This window comes from Lagopus muta, chromosome 5 (genome assembly GCF_023343835.1).
Source record: "Lagopus muta isolate bLagMut1 chromosome 5, bLagMut1 primary, whole genome shotgun sequence".
Taxonomy (NCBI): Eukaryota; Metazoa; Chordata; class Aves; order Galliformes; family Phasianidae; genus Lagopus; species Lagopus muta.
The window spans coordinates 7121417-7142501 of record NC_064437.1 but is presented as its reverse complement, the minus strand read 5'-3'; the positions used below and the strand labels follow the sequence as shown (position 1 = coordinate 7142501).

The 21085-nt window shown below is 40.3% G+C and overlaps 1 protein-coding gene across 2 annotated transcripts in view; it reads right to left on the bottom strand.

Moving 5' to 3' along the window:
• BEND5 (BEN domain containing 5) overlaps nt 1–21085 on the bottom strand; it is an 851759-nt gene that overhangs the window by 205299 nt on the left and 625375 nt on the right. For both annotated transcript variants that reach the window (XM_048944758.1, XM_048944759.1), the window contains exon 7: nt 921–1010. In XM_048944758.1, the coding sequence (XP_048800715.1) occupies nt 921–1010 (90 nt within the window). The remainder of the gene's footprint in view (nt 1–920; nt 1011–21085) is intronic.

Sequence of the window (21085 nt, the reverse complement as noted above, 5' to 3'; positions counted from 1 at the left end):
ACATACAGAGAAGACCATGAAGCCATGCCAGACCTTCCCTACTGAGGTCTTTAGGTACCAACAGGACCAGTTGCAAACCAATCTGCAGCATTACGAGCAGCCAATGTAATAAGCTCTGCGTAAGCTTGATTGATGCAACTCATTGGTTAGGCAGGGCCATATCTGAGCTGATGTAGTAAATTAACACATTCCCTTGGTTTCAGGGAAGTTGCATTGATTTATACCACCAACAATTTACCACCGTGAAAAGTCACATACCATAAGTACAATATTTCAGCCTATACAATGAAGCTATACGAACACATGCCAGGATTATTTATTTATTTGTACCCACAAGCCTGGGATTTACAGCTCTTTATAAATATGAGCTGGGTAATTTGCTTTCTATTTTTAGCAGGAATGCTTTGTGCAGGGAACAGCTGTCAGCCACTGGGAGCTGTGCTTCTCAGAGCAGCAGCTTCAGACAAATAGAGGCCTCTTAGAATTACACTGGAGAACTAGAGCCACTGCTTCACAGCAGAAAAGATGCTGAAGATAGTAGATAGTGAGAAAAATGATCACTCAACTGAGAACCACTCCTGGAATTTTTCCATCATTTTTTCCCTACAGGAAGGAGCCTTATGCCATCGTATTACATGTATGGATCTTGAACTGTCAAAAAATCCTGAATAATCTCAGAGCCCACTGTTCAGTTTTGACCAAATTCAGCAAACATTCACAAATCTCAGGATTGATATATTCTCACTGATCTCTGGGTAGAGGTGACAGACTCCCTACTATCTCCATTATGGGAAAAAACATCACGTGAACTCAGCCTTCTATCAGACCAACAAAATTAGGCAAATCCAACAAGTGAATCTGTAGGAAATCCAATCTGGTATTCCCATTTCTTACAAAACCATGGTGTTGTAGGCACTCACCTTGGCACACGAAGGAAGAAGGCGTTTCCCCAGGATGGACTCGTGCAGTGATGAACACCACTTTCTGTTCAGCACCTGGGCGCAGGTTCGCTGCAGCAGAGTGGCAGGTGGCAGAAGGAAAAAGAGAGACAAAAGATCCTTAAACTGGGTTCCATATGTAGGACACAAAGGAACATTAATATTAAAGCATATCCTTTTATTAAAATTGGTCATACATTATAAATAAGCACAATCTATAATTAAAGTAGGCAGCGTCACTGGGTCTCCATACCAGGCCACAGCAGCAGACTGCACAAGGGCTGCAAATCTAATGATGCGCAGCCAAACCTGCAACAACAAAGTTAGCTCTCCTTTTATAAAACAAGATTTACTACAGGGAGTTTAACTGCACGGTAATTGCTCTCTCACTTGTGATAAATATCCCCTGGGGCAACAAGAACAGTGGGGGTCCATTCACATCGTAAAGCCAATTGAACCCTGCCTAACGCTTGATGCAAGCCTTAGCAGCACCAAAGCATGGTGAAGTGCTAACCAATTACATTCATTACCACGGGCTTTGCTTTGAGGGATCTTTCCTCTTCTGTTTGGGTCCTCATCTGCTCTGATGAAAAGAGATACTAAGGAATATTGAAGTATGGAAAAGAGATCAGAAGTAAACTGGGGTGAGACAATAACTACATGAATTGCATTAAGGAAATGACTTGCCCTATTACATTAAATAGCAAGGACCTCTGAGGTGGACCATAAAAGGTGGCTAATTGAGCACTTAATTCCTACCATCTTTAAACCACACTGCTTTGGCCATTTGCTTAGTTGTAAACAGGTTGGGTCACACAGTGTGTTCCCTCTGTGCAGTGATAGCATTCAACAAACAGGAAATAAAAGTTATGCCTCTTCAAAGCGGTTTTGGGGATTTTAAGGACCATAAGAGGTCAGGACCTCAGTTAGTATCTTTCCTAGATCTGAACACACACAGCAGGGGAAGTACTGGACACAGCAGGATTCAATTTAAATCTCTGCTGTGAAATAGTTTTTACATTGAAAGGCAACTGAAAACTAAATCCAAGCTTTTTAAAAAAATAAAATAATTAAATCAGGTATATGCGTTACATGCATATCCAAACATAGAAAGATATTTGGGGACTGAGATCACCTCACGATTTTCTGGTTGGTTGTTTTTCTGTTTAAAAAAAAAAAAAAAAAAGTCCTGGTTCTTATAAATGTTCAGTTCTCTCATCTCAGTTTTTACAGCTTTCATATCTAACAAAATCACAGAAATAATCAATACATTTTGGTTGGTTTTGATTGTTCTCTGGAGGCAATGGGACAACAGATCTCCGTGGGGCATTTATTTCCTCAGCCCTTCTAAATGTTCTACAGCAGCTTACCCCGCAACTTAACCAGTCATTCATTCTTTCATACTCCAGCTTCACCACTCTGGCATTTCAGAGCCCCAGAGGCAAAGAAATAAGAAAGAAATGTCTCTGACAAACATAGCAGATGTGGGGTCAATTCTGTCTGCAGAAAAGAAGTGGGAGGCAGTAAAAAGGAATACAACACCATCAGCTAGAAGTTGATGACCACTCCGCATCATTTGCATTAACACTGAGTAGTGTGGGAGGAAGGAGATGCATCAGCAAACCAACTTTAACGAGCAGGAAAGGAAGCCTATGGTGACAAGTGGAGTTTTCCAGGGAAGATGAGGCGTTTTAATTTTAGTCTTGGTTTCTCACTACCTGAGATTATTTCAAATGGAATTAAGTTAAACTAATTTCCTTCCCAGTCAAATTTATTTGCTTATGAGGGTAATAGGTAAGTGAGATCCCTATCTCTATCTCAACCCACAAACTTTTTCATCTCATTTTCTCCTGTCCCACTCAGTGCAGCTGGGTGGGAGTGTGGCAGCCAGCCAAGGCCAACCCAGTAAAACCAGCAATAGATACAGCTACAAATCACTATCTCACATTTTAGCATTGAACTAAAAATCTTTTAGTTGAAGCATCTTTTCTACATCAGGATGGAAGAGACCAATGGAATTTATAATAAAAAAGGTCAGATGTGTACCTTTTCTCAGTAGATGCCAAAACCTAAACTACAGACCCACTTAGCCATGAATTATCCAACTTTACAAATGAAGAGTATATATTTTGCTGTGGTACCTCATGCCCCAACAGCTACCATAGCAACAGATCTTTCAAAATACCAGATGTAAAAAATTTTCCAAGGAAAAAAACTTATCAATTTCTGGAATTATTTTCTATTCTTACTTCTAGTAGGTATGTTGAAGACTGAGCTAAACATCTTCCTTCCCATCTGAAGTCTACCACTGCAGTCACCATTAACTATATTTGCCTTGCCTGAAGAATTTGACTGAGACCTAAACAATTTGCTTCTTTATCTATTGGCAAAACAGATTCCACATTGCCTTCCTTTCTCAGGTGTTTTGAACTATGAGGTGGGCTGTTGCCAGCATTTTGTATTCAAAACCCCGTGAGCTGAAGACTTCACAGAGGAAATGAAAAGAACTCTATTGCATTACACTCCCCTGCGCTGTCTCGCCTTGTCTGTGTCCAACAGAGCTACAACATCTGCGTTGAAAGCAAACACTGATGTCATTGCTGTCCTGGCTGTCTAGTCTCCGCCACGTTAAACTGCTTTAGCAAATCAAATCCAGGCAGCCTTTACTGTACTCTGGCTTTTCCCAAGGGAACAGATTAGCACCTAATGCCATTTGTTCTTGTTACTTCTGGTCACAGATGTCATTTCAAGTAGGAGCGCACATCTCAGCAACACATGTTGTAAAAGAATGTCATTTTAGGTCCCTACTAAATCTCACTGGACAAGGTGGAGTCAAATAAACAAGCTCTTCTTGCCGGCTTATAGTTGGATTGCAGGCCACTTCCCAGCATCCTCTTTCTTAAGACTCACATAGGCTGTGCAAAGAAACTAAGCAGGTAAAACAGATGCCTTTCATACCACAGAAATAAGTAAAGACTACATTACAGTTTCTAAAAGTCAGATGCCTATTCTGAGTCCCCTTGTCCTGGAAGGGGCATAGGCGGGATCTCAAGTGCCTTGCAGAAGAACCTACAGGAGGTCAGCTGTGTGCTGGGGAAGCATGTCTTCAAGATGCCCTTACTGCCTCTCTTCACCTTTCACCATGTTTAAGTAGTCCTATGTAGAGCACAGAGGAGTTTTGTTCAAAGCCCCCCTTGTGCTTGGATTCTACCCAGCAATGGTCTTGCTTGGCATGCTCTAAACTGGATCCAATCCTCTCAAGTTCCAGATTTTCATTCAGGCTCTGGCCCTGACTCTGTCAGGTGCTTAAATACATGATTTAGTTTGACAGACTTCTATTGTGTTTAAAAATGGGCTTAAATGTAAGTGTTGGCAAAAGAGCTTTGCTGAACTGGGGCCTTTTAGCAGGAAGCCTGCTTCTGAGATCATTGTCACAATGTTTTAAAGTTGGAGATTGTGCAACTATTATCCTTTATTGCCCATTTTATACCAAAGTCTCTCTTCTTTCTCTTTTTACATCCCTCTTAAAAGCAAAGCTATTTTGGAGCATTTAATATTATTTAATCTCTCTACTCTGGCAGCATAGAAATTACAGGAACCATTACAATGGTCCTGTGTGCATGTATGCTTTATTGATGTATATGCTGACCTAATATCAAATTGATTTTGCTCAGCTTTTCTGCTGACCATAGAAAAATGCAAATTGGGTATTATATTTGCACACTAATTTTACTGGGCCCTTGTGTCTTCATAAAAAGATAAAGTTTGGGCTAATAAAAATAAAACATTTCTGGTGCTAATATAGGCAAATGTTTATGTAGGCAGGTAACAAATTGGTTTGTCATTTAGGGGAACATAAAGAGCACTAAAATCATCTTTAGGCAAAATAGATTGGGGGCTTTTGCTTAGCTTTTAGCTTTCATTTGCAAAATCAATTTAATGTAACACAGTGTCTCAAAGGCAGGGTGACACAGGATTAAGACATTCATTGTATTCCCCCTCCATAACTGCTCCTTATTCAGAGACCATGAGATTTAGGTTTGTTCCTGCTTAAAGCAAATTAAATATACTCCAACCAAAAGGGAGAAAGGAACATTTAGGGTTGTGCTATATGCGAGCATCCTACAGGGACAAACAAAAGGGTGGAGTAGGAATGAGAGGCTCAGAATGTTTGGAAGGTAGTTGTTGAATGAGTTATCGACACATTTCAGTGCCACCCAGGAATCTGAAAATGTAATACGTGAATGGTCTCCTTGCCTAGCTAGTTCTTTATTCCTCCTTCAATTCCTTTGTAACAATGCCTTTCAGGCATCTTTAACGGCCAACAACTTCTGCTGAAATGCAGCTAAGTGAACATCAATGACAGTTTAACTAGACAGGCATATATCAACAGACTAACTTCTATACTGAAATGAGTTGACCTATTAAGTTCTTTACTTTGAGAGTGGTGAGGTGCTGGAACAGGCTGCCCAGAGAGGTTGTGGATGCCCTGTCCCTAGAGGTGTTCAAAGGCCAGGTTGGATGGGGCCCTGGGCAGCCTGGTCTAGCATTGAGTGTGGAGGTTGGTGGCCCTGCCTGTGGCAGGGGGTTGGATATTCAAGATCCTTGAGGTCCCTTCCAACCCTGGCCATTCTGTGTGATTCTGTATTTAAATCCCAGAGCAGGTACTATTTCCATCCAGCTTTTGCTTTCCTGCCCCTTCCCTCCCTCAATTGCAAGGTATTTTGGAGGGGTTCCATGCAGCAGGAGGTTACATAAACAATTTTGATGTTAATACTTGACTGCATTTTCAACCTAATAGCCCAGGAAAGGGATCTGACTGTAAAGGAAAAGGCCAGAAGTGTCTCCTGGTAAAAATTGTGCTGAAGCACAGATCAAATGACACTGCAAAGCTATTTGCAAATCAGAAATGGCAAATGATTGTGGGGCAAGATTCTCCTTACCTCACAGACCCCCTTGTTTGTTTTTAATCTCCATTAAGTTTTGGAAGCAATCATTTTTCTATTTGGTCTGATACTTCCAGCTTGCCACCCTTCTGAGGAAAGCAAATTAACCACATGCAAAACCAGTCAAGGTACACTTACATCGTCTTTCCTCACTCCTCCTCTCTGCTGAAAAAAAAACACTTCCAAAAAAAACCTGAGGTTTTGTCTTTAAATTATACATACCCTTTTGAACGTTAGAACATACAGTTCTATGAATAAGAATAGCAGTCTAGAATATGAACAGCACATTATCGTCCTCAAATGGCCAAGGTGATGACAACTCATAATTAAGGATGCAGACAGTAGCATTTAATGTCACCTACCTGCATCACCATCATACCACAACAGTTTAGCAGGCAGGTCCCCAGCCTACTTTCTTTTTCCCTCTCCTGCTTTGCTATTTATAAAGTCAAGTTGGAGCGTAGATAAACCCCTTGCCCTCCAGAGACCACAGGCAGGCAGTAAATTATGGGAAAGCTAAGTGGTACATCAAATGTGTCTCCTCAAAGCTATATATCATCTTGTTAAATTTGATGCCTAATCCCAGAACCCCAGAAATCATTCCCCAAATCCCACAAAACGCTTGTGTCCTTCAGCTGGTATAGAACAAGAAAATAAAGTTTACCAGCAGGAAAAAAATCATTCTAGCCCTCTTTTTCTAAATGTCTTCATTTTACTTGGGTGCCTTTCAGTGCCATTCTGTAGCATCACAACAAATCCATCTGTATTTGAATGTATGGATGCTGATCTGCAATACTCTTTTTTTTTTTCTTGCAGCATTGGGTATCATACTGCAAACTGAACAAACCAAAACACATCCCACTTATCTCTTTTTAAATATGTTACAGCAGATGCAGATAGAAAAGCGGTATCTTACGTACACAGCAGCACTTCTCCAGTTACTGTGAATGACAGTATAAAGACCTACAGCTGTTCCACAAACTTCACTTAACTGAACTCCACAACCACACATTAGTGAGGAGAGGGAGAAATACTAAGGAGCTGCCTGCAGCCACAGAAGCAGGCCTCATCTTTAGGGAAGGAATCAGTGCTAACTGGTACCTATCTTGTTCTGTCTTTTCACAGCTATCTTCCCTCTGGAAATGCTCCCTGTCCCAGCAGCTTTCACTCTATACAAAGGGCTAGAAATAAAATATTCAGATGGAAGACATTTCCACCTGCAGTACTACAGTTACATTGGTATCTTTTCAGTTTGTCTTTAAAATCCAGGGATTCAAAAGATATTGCTAGGGCGTGTTATAAAGCAATTCTCTATCAGCTCTCTCCAGTGGAGAGGGCTAAGGCTATGTTTGTTTGCTACAAGTATGCATGGGCTGAAAGATAAGGGAATAATTTATGTCAGAATTTCAGCCAAGATAGCAAAGAGGGAATTACCAACCACTCACAGAGTAGTCCAGCAGTCACAGGAGCAGCCAGGACACCTTTGTTCCAGTTTTGCTGTGGATTTGCCTGTGATTAACTTCAGTGCTTAGAGTTTTCCAAATTAAAAAAAAAAAAAAAAAAAAAAAAAGGCATAGAAACATGTGCACAGAAGAGGACTGAGAGCCCCAGTACAGCTTTATCCAAAATTCTCCTAAGTTTCTAGATGCAGAGTCACGTCCTTGCACTATGGAACCTTAAAATAAATAAAGAAAAGTAAAATAAAAGGGAGAGCTGAAGAGGCTATCTACAGCTATTTGGAGATGCAACTCCAAAATCCACTAGGCTGGCACTTCTAATCTCACAAGGCCAATGAACAAAGTATTAGAGAATGGACTAACTACAAGACCAGCATGTAGAGATCAGGAAAGGTGTGCCTGGCTACTACCCACTGGGGCTATGCCTCACTCTTCTCTTAAGAAACAGCCTCAACAGACCTCAACAGGAAAAGGAGTGGAAAAAGAAGAGTAGAGAAGTATGAAGCGATAGACAAGGCTGTTTAGATATCTACACAGCTATTTTGTTCTAAGTCAGGTGTGGCTCATTCTGGGAGGAAACGAAGATAAAAATAATCAAGGTTTCCTTCTTCTGCCAGCAAAGGCTGAAATCAGCAAAGCACGCTGCAATGCAACCAATGTTGTCACTAGGTTCACCTCCTATATTCTACCTCTCAGACACTGATATGAACATCATGAACTGTTCTGAATTATTCTTCCCAAAATACCAGTTACAATAGAGTGGGCACACTCCATGCTTAAGTACAGACACAGATGATGATGTTGTTTTTTTCTTATTTTTCTTTTGACTGCATCAGACCCACCCTGGGAAGAAGGTGAGGAACTGACAGGGTTAAGAACAAAGTCTTCTGTGTGCAAGGCCTGACTTGAAAGCAGTGATCCCAGGCAGGACGTATAAGGTGTTCTGCAAAAGGTTTTGGCCTTTATTGAACTATGACAGTATGTTCTTTGGTAGCTGAGCTTGCAGTCAATAAAAAGCAACCTGCTGAAATGAGATTCATGAAGAACACTGCTCTTCAGAACATGACATTGACCTCCAGGAAGCACCAACACTGTCTTCAGAGAGAGCCTAAAGTCTGCAAGACAAAAAAAGATGCTTCTCTCTTCATACTCTCTGCTTGCCTGAAATTAGAACTCAGACCTGAGCATGTAGCACCAAGATATTAAGGTGCTCAGCAGAGGGGCTTATATACCCAACACAAATTTCAAAATACTTCAGCAAGATGGGGGATACAGACAGCCCTCAGCTCACCACAGAGCAAAACTCACACGTGTCCCTGAAGCAGCCCAAAAGCAATCCTGTCTTTACTGTAATCTTAGACACTGGTTTCAAATCAGGATAAGAAAACAGCCCTTTTTAATGTAAGGGGGAAGGCAAAGATGGGGTGGAAAGCAGCTCCTCATTCATGAGAACTTGAGTTACCAGCTCTTTTGCACACATAAGAGCACTTAGCCTGTACCATCTGTTCTGTGGCCTGGCAAGATAAAGTGCTGCCACATTCTTGTCCTTCCCTTCATAGAAGAATGGTGAGATGCATGCCCAGAGGGTGAGCACGTTTGTTTCTCATTAAGGACCAAGAATTAAGTAAGCTACCATTTTGATTCACAGACTATTAGATGGCTTTTTCCTCTCTGTTACAAAACCAAAATGTTTAAATTCCACCTGGACACACAAAATCTTCCAGCAGTCTGCACCAGCCTGCTACATTTGTGCCCTGCCTTTCTGCAAACTGAGAACAGATCCTCACACAGACAGAATTCTGCTCTAATGTTTGCATGCAGCCCACTAACTTCATATGCACAAGTGCTTACCAAACCTAGCTGCCCAGAATGGTGATGCCCTGTCCTTGGGGCATTCAAAGTTAGGCTGAATGGGGCTCTGAGCACCTGATGGAGCTGTAGGTGTACCTGTTCATTGCAGGGGAGTTGGATCAGATGGCCTTTAAGAGCCCCTTCCAACTCAAACAATTTTATAGTTCAATTATTCTAATTGAACTTTCCTGTCCCATTATTCAGGAGTAAAGTCAAATGGACAGCATAGTGCACATGTAAAAAACTGTTTTGTTGTCTGCATACACACACACACTAGAAGGCTGTGCAAGCTTTGTATCACATAGCCAGTCATCAAACTGTTAAAACCAATCTATACTATGCACCATCTCTCTCTCAAGGCAATAAGCCTATGGAGAATTTTAATTAAAGTCAAAGGAGCTTTTAAAAGTGGAGGGGGAGAAATCTAGCACAGCAAGAAATAAATTAATAAAAACACACTCCAAGTTGAAGCTCAAGGGGATCACTCTCAGTCATCATTTATTTAAAGGATGGGACACGTCAAAGATTGGAATGTCAAGTGGGAAATGCTGTGAAGCAGCAGAGGACAGAAAAGGGGCTGATGATCTGGATGCCACAGCTCATTTTTTGTCACTTTGGTTATATCTGTGCCTGACCACCTGCTGCTTGATATTCACTATGTCTCAAAGTTAGTCACCAAAATATCTATATTCTCTTTCACATTGGATCTGGTGAGGACCTTTCACGCCCATCTAGAGCATCCTCATCTGGCAAGCACCCAATTTCTACAGAAAATGATTCCATTGTCTCACCCGAGGATATTTTCTTTGGTATTCATCCAGCAATTTCCTTTGCAGAATTTCAATCTATTTCTCACTTGCCTCTTCTGTTGGTGTTGATATTTTTTAAAATGCCTTAATTTTGCATACCCCAAATACTTTAGCTTTTGCTCAGGTAGTGGAATATTCCAGAGGAACTAGGTAACCCCTTCAAATGAACTCCTACATACAGGAACACCACCATGCTCAATCCGCATGTCCTTATGATCTTTTTATAGAGAAAGTTTCAATGCTCAGATAAGAGCTGGCATTCTGCTCTTCACTTGCCATTCTCACAGCCAGTGAATCATATCTTCTAGCCTTTCCGTAGCAGGGGGAAGAGGTTTCTTCACTTGAGGCCAGTTGCAAGCAAGCAGTGACACACTGCTCAGCTTTAACAACTCCCAATATCAGCTGCTACAGCAAGCTCTCATCACCTCCGCCTGTCTGTCTTGTAACAGCTCACTGGGGTGTAAGATGCTTGGATCAGTGTCCTCAGCAGTCCCTAAGGTCTCCAGACCTGTATTCAAGGGAATATAATGCTTCTATTTGGTGCTCTGTCACAAACCTCCCAGCACTAGATGCAAATGAAAGTAATCATCCATAATAAATCATGTGATTATGCTGGAAACCCATGCGTGTCTGATCCTTCAACTACTAGAATTATGGAGATCCAATATTAACTGCATATCTTGACACTCATTATCTCATTTACAGAGTGTTGTGCTGTCTATTCTTTGCCAGCCATGTCCCTTGGTAGGGACAAAAGCTTCATGGGTTGGTAAGACCCCACATCAATTTATATGTAAGAACATGGAAATGTAACTCATTTCCAACATAAAATATTGAAATTTGAAACCTAATACATATATTTATTAATGAATCTAAATTGAATTATGTTTTGCCCTTTTCCACGAAGAAAAAAAAAGAAATGCCCTCATCATGGAAAGAGGGTTAGAAAGGTTAAAAAAATAAAGAAAGTCAAAGTCATTACATTCCAATCAAACTTGATAAATATGTAAATTACAGCAACTAAACAGTTGGCTTTGACAAATGACTTCCATGTAATGGATTTTTCATAGTAATGAGGCTACAGTGCAATTGTTTTTTAAAGCCTTATATTTCTCATCAATACAGAATGTGAGTCAGTATGCAGAATGGGGATATTTACTTTAAAAAATTAAGAGGAGAAAAAAAAATTCAGACAGTAATTGATATCACAGAGGGATGCCACATCCTGTGATGGTGTCCTTCTTTCCATCTACACTGACATGTTGTTTACTGCTCCTTAATTAAGTAGCTTGAACTTGATGTGCTACTCAATGCCAAAGAAGCATAAAGCCTAGGACTTTGTTGCTTGTGACTCATTTTTGATATATTCATCCATCCAACTCTACAAAGGGTGCCAGCTACACACGCTGTGCAAACCCTACAAGACCCACAAAAATGGAGAAAAGAGGAAGAAAGTCACTTCAAAGAACTTTAAGTAACCTCTTTGCCCACATGAATCATCCAACCTCATTAAGATCTTTGACACTGTGGCATCAGTGCATTTTCTTCTGTGCAATCTGACCATGTCACTTCAAGCTCTCAGATCATAAACTCTACTGCCCACAGCCTCATCTTTATCTTGTGGAGATATTCTAACACAGGTTGGATTCTAGAAAAGGATTCACACAGAACACCTTCATCCAGAGTATTCTTTTCAGTTACCTTACCATTGTCCTGAAAATGATCTGGTATTCAGCAAGAAATCTCACAGTTTTACTCTAGGCTTCACCTTTATTTGATGCAGCCTATTTGGGAATCTCGAAAGCAGCAAAGGTGACAGAAGCCAGCAACAGTTTCTCAAAACAAAGTGGCAATGATTGCAGTGAAAACGTGTCCAGAAACCCTGATGTGTGTTTAGCCTTAGCAAGGACCTTACCACACAGGATTACGGTTGTGTTGTCTCACTTAGTGCACGCTGTTGGCAAGGAATCAGACAGTCATTGAGACACTAAATGGGACTATGTTTGGACAACCAAACTCAGTGACCAACTACACTGGAAAAGGCTCCTCTGTCGAAAAGCAGTAAGTTTTGCTCTGCAGACATCTTGCTGCATGTAGCAAGCAAGCATTTCTAATTTTTTTCTGATTTGAATGGGAAGACCCAAATTAAGTAAAAGGGGCAAAGAGGATTAAGCTCTACCCCTCACCCCTTTACACAATCCTCTTCAAAGCCAAATAACACTGGTAAACAAAGGGACTCAGTTTACAGATGTATGGTACAGAAGTTCCTGGACAAATACAGGGGAACTTTCAACATTGAAGAGTATGTCATTTGATACAGTTTTGGTTGTTCAGCTATTCTATTTGAATGGGGGCTGAATCCATGTCCCCTCATCAAAAGGATCTTTGCCACCTGGCATTTGCATTCCTGAGCCAGGGCTACAGAACAGAGCTTAGAGTTGCCCCAAATATGATCAGATGATCCAAAGGTCAGCCAATACTGGATAGTGACAAATCAAAGACTGTACTGCTGATTTTAAGTTATTTAAGTAAAAACAACCCTTCTCACCCCAATCTGTTGAAAGGACAGAAAAGTGAGGAAGGGAAAACACAGCCAGGGGAAATGTCAGCTGAAAATAAGGACAGAGGAGGTGGAGGAGGGAGTTGTGCATACATCTTCCAATAAGCCTTATAAACCCTGGCTATGGCTCTGCGTGCATGCACTTCTTTTGCTGATATAGGATGCATACTCCATGTAATGCTATTCTTGTGAGCCAAGAAAATCTGCATGTGATACAGCAGGAGAATGCTAATGGTTTTCAACGGACCTGGAATCCAACACTACCTGCCTTTATCAAAGGTAGATTTCAGAGCAAACAGTCAACCTTGGGGTTCCTCCTTGAGTTACAAACCAGTGAACACAACACGACCACATGCATGTCTGTTCGAGCTAAGTGTCCCCCAATAGCAGAAGAGGTACAATCTTTCCCAAATATCCCTCAGGCTATAGCAGAGGTATTTTTCAAGCAGCCCTTTGTCAGTAAAAGAAAAGCAATTTCAAGCCCATTCAAGTGATGAATTCAAGTGGGTTAAACAGCTTACTCAATTCAGGCTGCTAAATCACCTGTGTAACTACCAGCAAAACACCTGCATCCCATCTTCCCCCATCTCCATCCCACCAGGCTGCGAGGACTGTCCCTGCTTGGTCTGACCCACATCTCTGACAGAAGCTACATTACCCACTCTTCTCCCATTAAAAAACATCTGAGATATTTGGAGCAATTTCAAACTAAAGAAAAATGGATAGATACTCCAAATAAGTAGAAAAACAACAGCAGCAACGGAAAGACTTAATCATGAAGGCCCTTTTCATGAGAAACTACCAGTAAATGACAGAAAAGCTTAATATGAATGAAAATTTAGGTCAGCACTTGCAATGACTGCCTTCTGAGTTTATGAACTTATTTAGGAGAAACAGAGAATAGATTACTCTTAATTTGCTTTATCTTTGCATTCCTGATCAGTTGATTATAATAACTGTGGCTAATGAGAAGGAAGATAGGTTCTACAAGTATTACCATACAGACAGCAGGCATGAGTCAAAGTGAATTTAAGCAGTTTTGTTTCCAGAGCGATGGTGTAATGCAGAACTGCACGTTTCCAAGGAAAGGAAAAAATAAGATTTGTGACATTAAGTTCAAGCAGATTTTCAAATCATTGCAGAGAACAAACAAAAAAAGCCAACAACAAAAAAAAACCCACAGCTTTCTCTCAGATCAGACATGTCCAAACTGACATTTAGGACTATACCCTAAAGAGATTTTTCAGAAGTTGTCAATGCTGAACCCAAACCACTGTCCTAATTTTCAGAAAGCTTCAAAAATAATGGAAAACTTTTTGAAGGTCACTGTCCTCTGTCAAGGATGTGATGTAGCATTGTCTGAAATACAGGGACTGAAGTTCAAAATCCTGTGTTCTTTTTGTTGGTCTTCCACTAAACTGATGAGTAACCTTTCAAAAGACACTCAAGAATAAAACCAAAACAGATTTAGCAACTAAAATAACCTAAATCCTATTTAAGCCCAAAGTTTAGATCTTCAAAAACTGCATTCAGTTGTCACCAAGTTCAGGAGATGCCCGCATCCACAGGCAGAGTTCTCCTTTTGGCCAAGTCCCTCACAAATCCACATGCATCTCTTTCTCCCACTACTTTCAGCAAACATTTTCAAACTGTGCTGAATGGAAGGGAATCAAAATAAACTAACACCATAGCAGTAAAAGTACAATGGCAACAACATTTGTTTCTGTCAGTACTTACAGGATCAAAAGTCTTGCCCAAAATATGGAAAGTCCCTTGGTACAAGAACTGTAAGTACTTACAGGCCTTGTTTGTCTCTCTAGTTTTACAATCATTTTAATAGCACTAGTAACAGTTACCTGTGATTTTTTTGTTTGTTTTTTAACACATCACTTTGAGATACTTGATTGGAAAAGAACTTTACATCTGCATGCATTTATTACTGAAAACAATTCATGCATGCTTTTCTCTTTACTGGGAAAATTTGGAAAGCACTTTTCCGAAATCGGCACCTCAATCACTCAGTATTTTATCTACAAAAATGCAGACTTCAAGGTTTTATTTGCTTGAATAGACAGAAGGCTTCAGAGGGAGAAGAAAAATATGGTTTTCTTAAACATTTTGTTTTCGTAATCTATTCCTTTCCTACTTATCTGGCTGTGGATCACACACATATAGTGGCCTTTCATGATGTCCAGATGATACTAGTAAGTCAACAGAGAATATATTATGCTTTTCTTTCTAACATGAAATTTACTACTTTTTTGGATAGAAACAGAAAACATGAGCTGCATACAAATGGGTCACAGCACCTCATGTTTACCATTAAACATGAATTAAATCTGAGTAGCTTGGCATATCTCTATAATAAAAAAGGCACCGTTAATAAGGTTTCATTAAATGGAGAGCTAATGTGTAACAGCCTTATATCAGATATGTGAAAACAGAATTTCATAACAAGGCTGGAAGAAGCATTATCAAAGACCTAAGTAGAAAATCTGTCTTTCTCGATACTGGAGGAATTTATATTTGAAGAGTGTTCTTTCCTATTGAGATCTTCATTGACTTGTACAAAAATACCGCTTTTAATCTCAAATCCCCACTGGCATTTTCATATAAGCACTGAAAATGCTATTGGGCTTTAGAGATTTAATTTAATGAAGGAAAAGTATTTCTATTAAAGTGTGTAATTTTTTTTGTTGTTTTGTTTTGTTTTTTTTCCTTATATATTTAAACACAACATATTCTGAGGACCCAGGGAAACAGGATTATTTTAAGCTCTGAAAAACTAACCTGTGCCCTTTTAGAGCTCCTGCCTCACAAAGAAAGCTTAGAAGCAGACCCTGTAGACCCTGAAAAGGGACCCTACTGTCCCAAGTCACAGATGCACCAAGAATGCCAAGCCTGGAGGAGAAAGTAGCAGAAAGAGGAAAAGAAATGTCCCCATGCAGTCAGGTTGTTTATGCTAAACTGCTGCATCATTAAGCTCCATTCTGAAATGTCAAAGATGGCAAAAACTCACCAAATAGCTACTAAATCTTCTGCATTAATGGACTGATCCTCCCATCTATTTGTGTCAAAAAGTATTAGGTCTGGCTGGGTAGGAAACAAATTCACTGTTGGGGTAAATGAAAGCCACTCCATCAATTTGGGCAGAAGGGCACCCATTGGCTCCTTTGATGAGATAGGCTCTGAATGTGCCACCATGAATTCCCTGCACATTAATTCTAACAGTACTCCTTTTGTGAGGCTAAAAATCTTTGTTTCTTCCGTGGAACACAGATCATATGAGTCGCATTTATCGTATGAGTGTTCATTACAAATACAAATTCCTTTTTATACTGAAGAAAGAGAGTGCACTTGACACCAGGAGGCCTCTCAACAGGACACTGCTAGGGCTGACAAGATGAACAGTAAACATAAGTAAAAGCAGTTGTTCTGATTACGTGCAGGGCTTATGCAAAGTTAAATTTCCCTTTTTAAAAAATTAAAAAAAAAAAAAAGTTATGCTTTTATGTAACAACAAAACAGATCATTGAGAGATAACAATGCAATCCCCCTATAAATCTATAATAAGTTCCCTACTACAGCAGCAGCTGAGCCAAGGTATTATTTGAGTAAATACAGACAGCAGAAGAAAGTAGTCCAGAAATAAATTCTGGACTTTTCATAAGACTCATTGCTTATCTTATATTCAGACAGCAGACTCTGCAGAGGGATCATTTATTTAAGGGTGTACAGGCAACTGGGCACCTAGATGATTTCACAAACAATCAAAAGGATCACTTCTGGTTTCTGAAATGATGTAATCTCAGCAAAAGTAGAGACTCTAAAGGACCAGGATGAACATCTAGTTCCTCACTACTGACCACCAAAGGGGATGTTGGTTTAAGCAGGCCTTCAGCCCCAGATCATTGTCACAACACAAACACCAACCTGCTTTGACCTTTCAGTTCCCTTTCCCATATTTACCCGTTGGCCTCATCTGCTTAAATTCTCAGAACTTTCAGGCATTTCTCCTTAAGCATGAAGTTTGTGGACCAAAAGATAATTCTGCCATTAACGTCAGTAGATCTAGGGTTTTCTTTTGTACAGACGTACAAAATGAGTACATTCCCTTCAGTGCAGCAGAGTACCTCACTACCTGAAGTCCTCATAGCAATGAAATAAGCCTGTGATTGGGAATTCACTCATCTTGCTGCACAAGGTACATGATCAGTGTCAAAAAACAGCCTTAAATATTACTAATCAGGGACGAGCAATCACCTGTAGTATTTAGAAATTTATTTTCTATTTATTATTTAGAAGAGCAAACAATGAAAAATAATTGTCATTTAAATCTAATTAAAACATAGATGAAAAAAGAATCTATGAATCTTTTATTAAAGGTAACATTGGTGGATATTTTAACAAACAGACATTTGAGCTCGACAACTATTTCATCCTAACTACCTCAGTTTATTTTTGTGGTGGGTACAGGCAAGCATGATAATCCATGGTTTGATTTCATTTATCGCTCCTGAAATGCTCCTCTCCATGTAGATGGCTCAGGAGCAAAGAGAAGGACAATTCTTATGTTTGAAGGAACAAGTATCCGGGGATCTCTGGTTTTATTTGACATATACTCAAAATTATGCAAATAGCCACAAGAGAATGTTTTTTTCATTGATCACTATTATCAAGTGCTTGTGCAATGGCAGCTCTAGTACCTCACTGAAGCAAAACAAACAAACAAACATGCACTGAGCTTCATTCTATATAAAAGCCTCAATTCTTCCTTGTATGCTGTCACACCACCGACAGAATACTTCCATTCTTTCATATACCCAGAAGAATAACAACCTGAGTTGATGTAAAATTTGCATAAGACAGAAATCCAACTAGCCTCCTGCCTCATCTCCAGCAATGGTCAGCAATGGACACCTATGGTTATAAAAGCATGATACACAGAAAGGAATTCTTTCCCAGCCATTTCCTCCAGATCCTGACAGATTCTTTCATTTTAGAGATGATTTTTGTTTTAAAATGTCCACAGATTTTCCATCAGAAAAAAGACTTATTGTCTACCCAAACCTATTTACCCAAATTTTGAGTCAGAACCATTTTGAAACAAATTAATACTCGGTCATGAACAGCCTCAAACATTGGATGCAGGAGAAAACTTCATGAGTGATCCCTGTCACTACAGAGAACCCAACAAAATCCCAGTACTGTAGAAAAGCACAGGATCAGGTTCAAACCATGAGGGAGCATCCTTCAACCAGCATAAATTGTTATCGCTCCATTGAAGCCAATGGAGCTCTGACCACTTGTCTCAGCTGAGAAACTAACCTAAGTCACTGGCTCATCTCTAATGGCACTGCCAGGGGACAAGGTGGGTGGCAGGGAGAAAACAGTTCAGGAGGAAGGCTGATGCAAGGAGGCAGACAGTATATTTTTTGAAAGAAGTTGGCAGAGTTAATAGAAACTCTCTCCCATTGCATTCTTATGCAAAGCTCAGCTCTGAAGGTTACCTGCCTCCCCAGTGACTTGAAATGGAATTTTTTGTAACGTAATCTCTTCAATCTGTCTCTTCCTCTATTTACAGAGCATAAAAGTAACCATAAAATGCTACTGTTTTTGAGCAAATCTAATCTGCCCTTCCAGTAATACCAGGCCACGCGATGATTATCTCATTTTCTCTTTGACAAACGTGGAATTATTGGCTGGTGATTGTCAAAAAATGCATGTCTCTACATCAGATAAATAAGAGTAAACACAAATAAAAAATGTGAAACATTAAGCATAAGCAGTGAGAGGCTAATGTCCCTGACTGGTGACCTGTTCTGCAGAGTTAGTGACATAGAGCAGTCTCATTTTTCAAACTGCTTATGGTTCTAGTCCTTTTTTCCTATCCTGGCTTTCAGTCATAAAAGAGGAGAAAAAAAAAAAAGAAGAAAACCTTTTTGTTTCTGCACATCAGGGAAAAATACAAGATTTAAACAAAAGGAAAGCAATAAAAATAGCCTGGTTTTGGACATTCCGGTTTGGGGGAAGACAAGACCTCTCTGTAGAGAGAAGGTCAAAGGTTTCTAGAGGGGAGGGTTTGCTCAGTTATCAAGGGATGGAGAGGAAGAGTGAGTCAAAGCAAACCTCAATGAATGCAGGCAGAAAATGGCAAAGAAGATACAAATTTAGCATCTATTCCAGAGATCTAATTGTTAAGGACCGGAGAAGAACCTGTCCTTGGAATATCCAAAGCATCAAGTTCAGCAAGAAATAACAAGCAGTCAAAATGAAACAGTGACAGTCTCAATAGGATTGCTACTTCTACAGCAGGCACACACTGCAGGGAGTACCAGAACACTGCTGACCAGTGACACGACCACTGAAAAGCACAACAGAACTCTTTTTCCCTAAAGAGAAGCAAAGAAGTTTCACTGCATGACCGAGCAGCCCATAACCGTATCTCAGACAGATTCAGTGCCTCAGACCCTAAACTCAGAGGAGAACCATCTTCTCCCACTTAGCTTGACTCCTACAGGTAGAAGCCTTAGATATGTTCAGCGTGCTGACAGTAGTAAAGTTTGTATATTGGTCCCTGAAGTCAAGCAGCACAGTCAAGCTAATGTGAGCTCCCCTTTGCCAGCACTAGGAACAAATGTTACATGGAAAAAGGTTGCTTGTAGCCTCCGGCAGAGGAATGAACAGCTCCTCTAGTTCACTGGAAAAACACCGGAGAGCAAAGCCTGACAAAGGATGTCCTGAGGCTGCAGGACAGATTAGGCAGGAACCGATCCAAGAAGACACTCAGAAACCTTTTTGAATCCATGGGATTTAGAAGGTAAAAGAGCCAGGCACCGAAGTGCCTTCTTGTACCCTGACTCTCAACCAGGATTCAACCCATCTGGCTTTGAGTATTTAAGTGTAGAGTCAACTACCTCTAGAGAGCAAAGCAGGTCTTTGTGAAATCAGGCAGTCTCAGGCAGTTTCCAGCCTCCTTGCACTGACTGCAGAGTGAGCTTGGAGTCTCCAACCCAGGCAGCTCAAAGCTCTCATTCAGCCAAGGCAAATCTGTGGCTTAATCTCTTGCCCTTTCTCCCTCCACAAAAGACAACCAGCCCTTTTCCAGTGCTACCACAACCAAACTTACCATAAGGAATTTTCAGTGTGAAAACATCATCATGCTCCTGCTTTTCACAGAGACCTCAACGAAACTTCAGATCAATTCACAGATATGGTCCCAGTAGGTACAATACTCCCTGTTTTATTCCAAAACTGAGTAATCCAAAGGACACCTTGGGAATACACTATGGTGGGACAAGAGGCAGCATAAATCAGGTTTGCGTAGTGCAGAGAGCAAAGAATTACAGTGAAACTACTGAAGTCCTACCCAGGTCCAGTAACTGCATTAAAGAATCCCCATTACAGTCATTACACTTTATTCCTGCACTTTCATTTTCCACTGTCACGAGACACACTCCAAAGACATATTTGCATTACCAAGGTGTTACCAAAGTGGAGTGAAACAGCTTAAAGTTTCTTTTATAGACAATACATCTATTCACCGTAGATAAAGGGATTAAAGATCCTACTAAAATCCATTAGAATCAGGAGTAATACTGCCACATATAGTTTTATTTTGCACTTTTATTATACCTTTCCTCCTTGGATCTTAGAGCACTTGTCAAATAAGAAATTAGGCTTTGCTACTTTACCAGAATAAAAACTCTGCTTTCAAATAGAGAGGACAATGACAGTGACAGCTGAAGGTCATACAGGAACAGAGCCTGGCTGCTCTGGCTTGTGGGTTTCTGCTCTAAAGCCCACTCCCTTTTTCAATTAGAGGGATGACAGCACCACATACACATGGTACTTAGGGTAAACATTTGCTTGAGTTCTTCATCTCCTCCTACCATTATCTGCACCATTTTTATTTGAACGCCTCATTTTTTTTCCAGAGTTTTCTGCAAAATTCAAATGAACCGTGAACAAGAGAATGAGAGGTTTATTGAGCCATAGCAGGCTAACACTACCCATGTTGCAGCATGATTCGAATACTTAAGTGGCCCAGATGCTCTCGCATTCACTTAATGAATTCCGGAGATTTGGGGAGGGGGTGGAGAGAAAAAAAATTACACAAGATGTTGGCTTTGCCATTGCATTATCCTAGGTGTCTCACTCTGATGTAGGTTAATGAGAAGAGTTCAAATGCTAAGACATAATTAAATAGCAATAATTAAAGAAGCTGACACTGCTAGAAGTAGCGAACTGAAATAAAGTAAGATTGTTTCCCTTTAAAAGAAAGAAGGCACTTATTGTTTAAACACAACCCTAGCAGGTTTGTGAAACGGTTTCCCATCTTCCAAAATACGAGGCAAACGCTCATTAATTGGTATCATTACATGTTTAATGTTGTTTGCCTTGCCTTTCCTGATCCTATTTGCCTATTTTTGGACGGTAGTCTCAGCACAAATAAAGCCCATTTGGCAAGTCTGCACCCTGATCACAGACAGACATGCGGTCATCGTAGCTAATGCACAGCTGA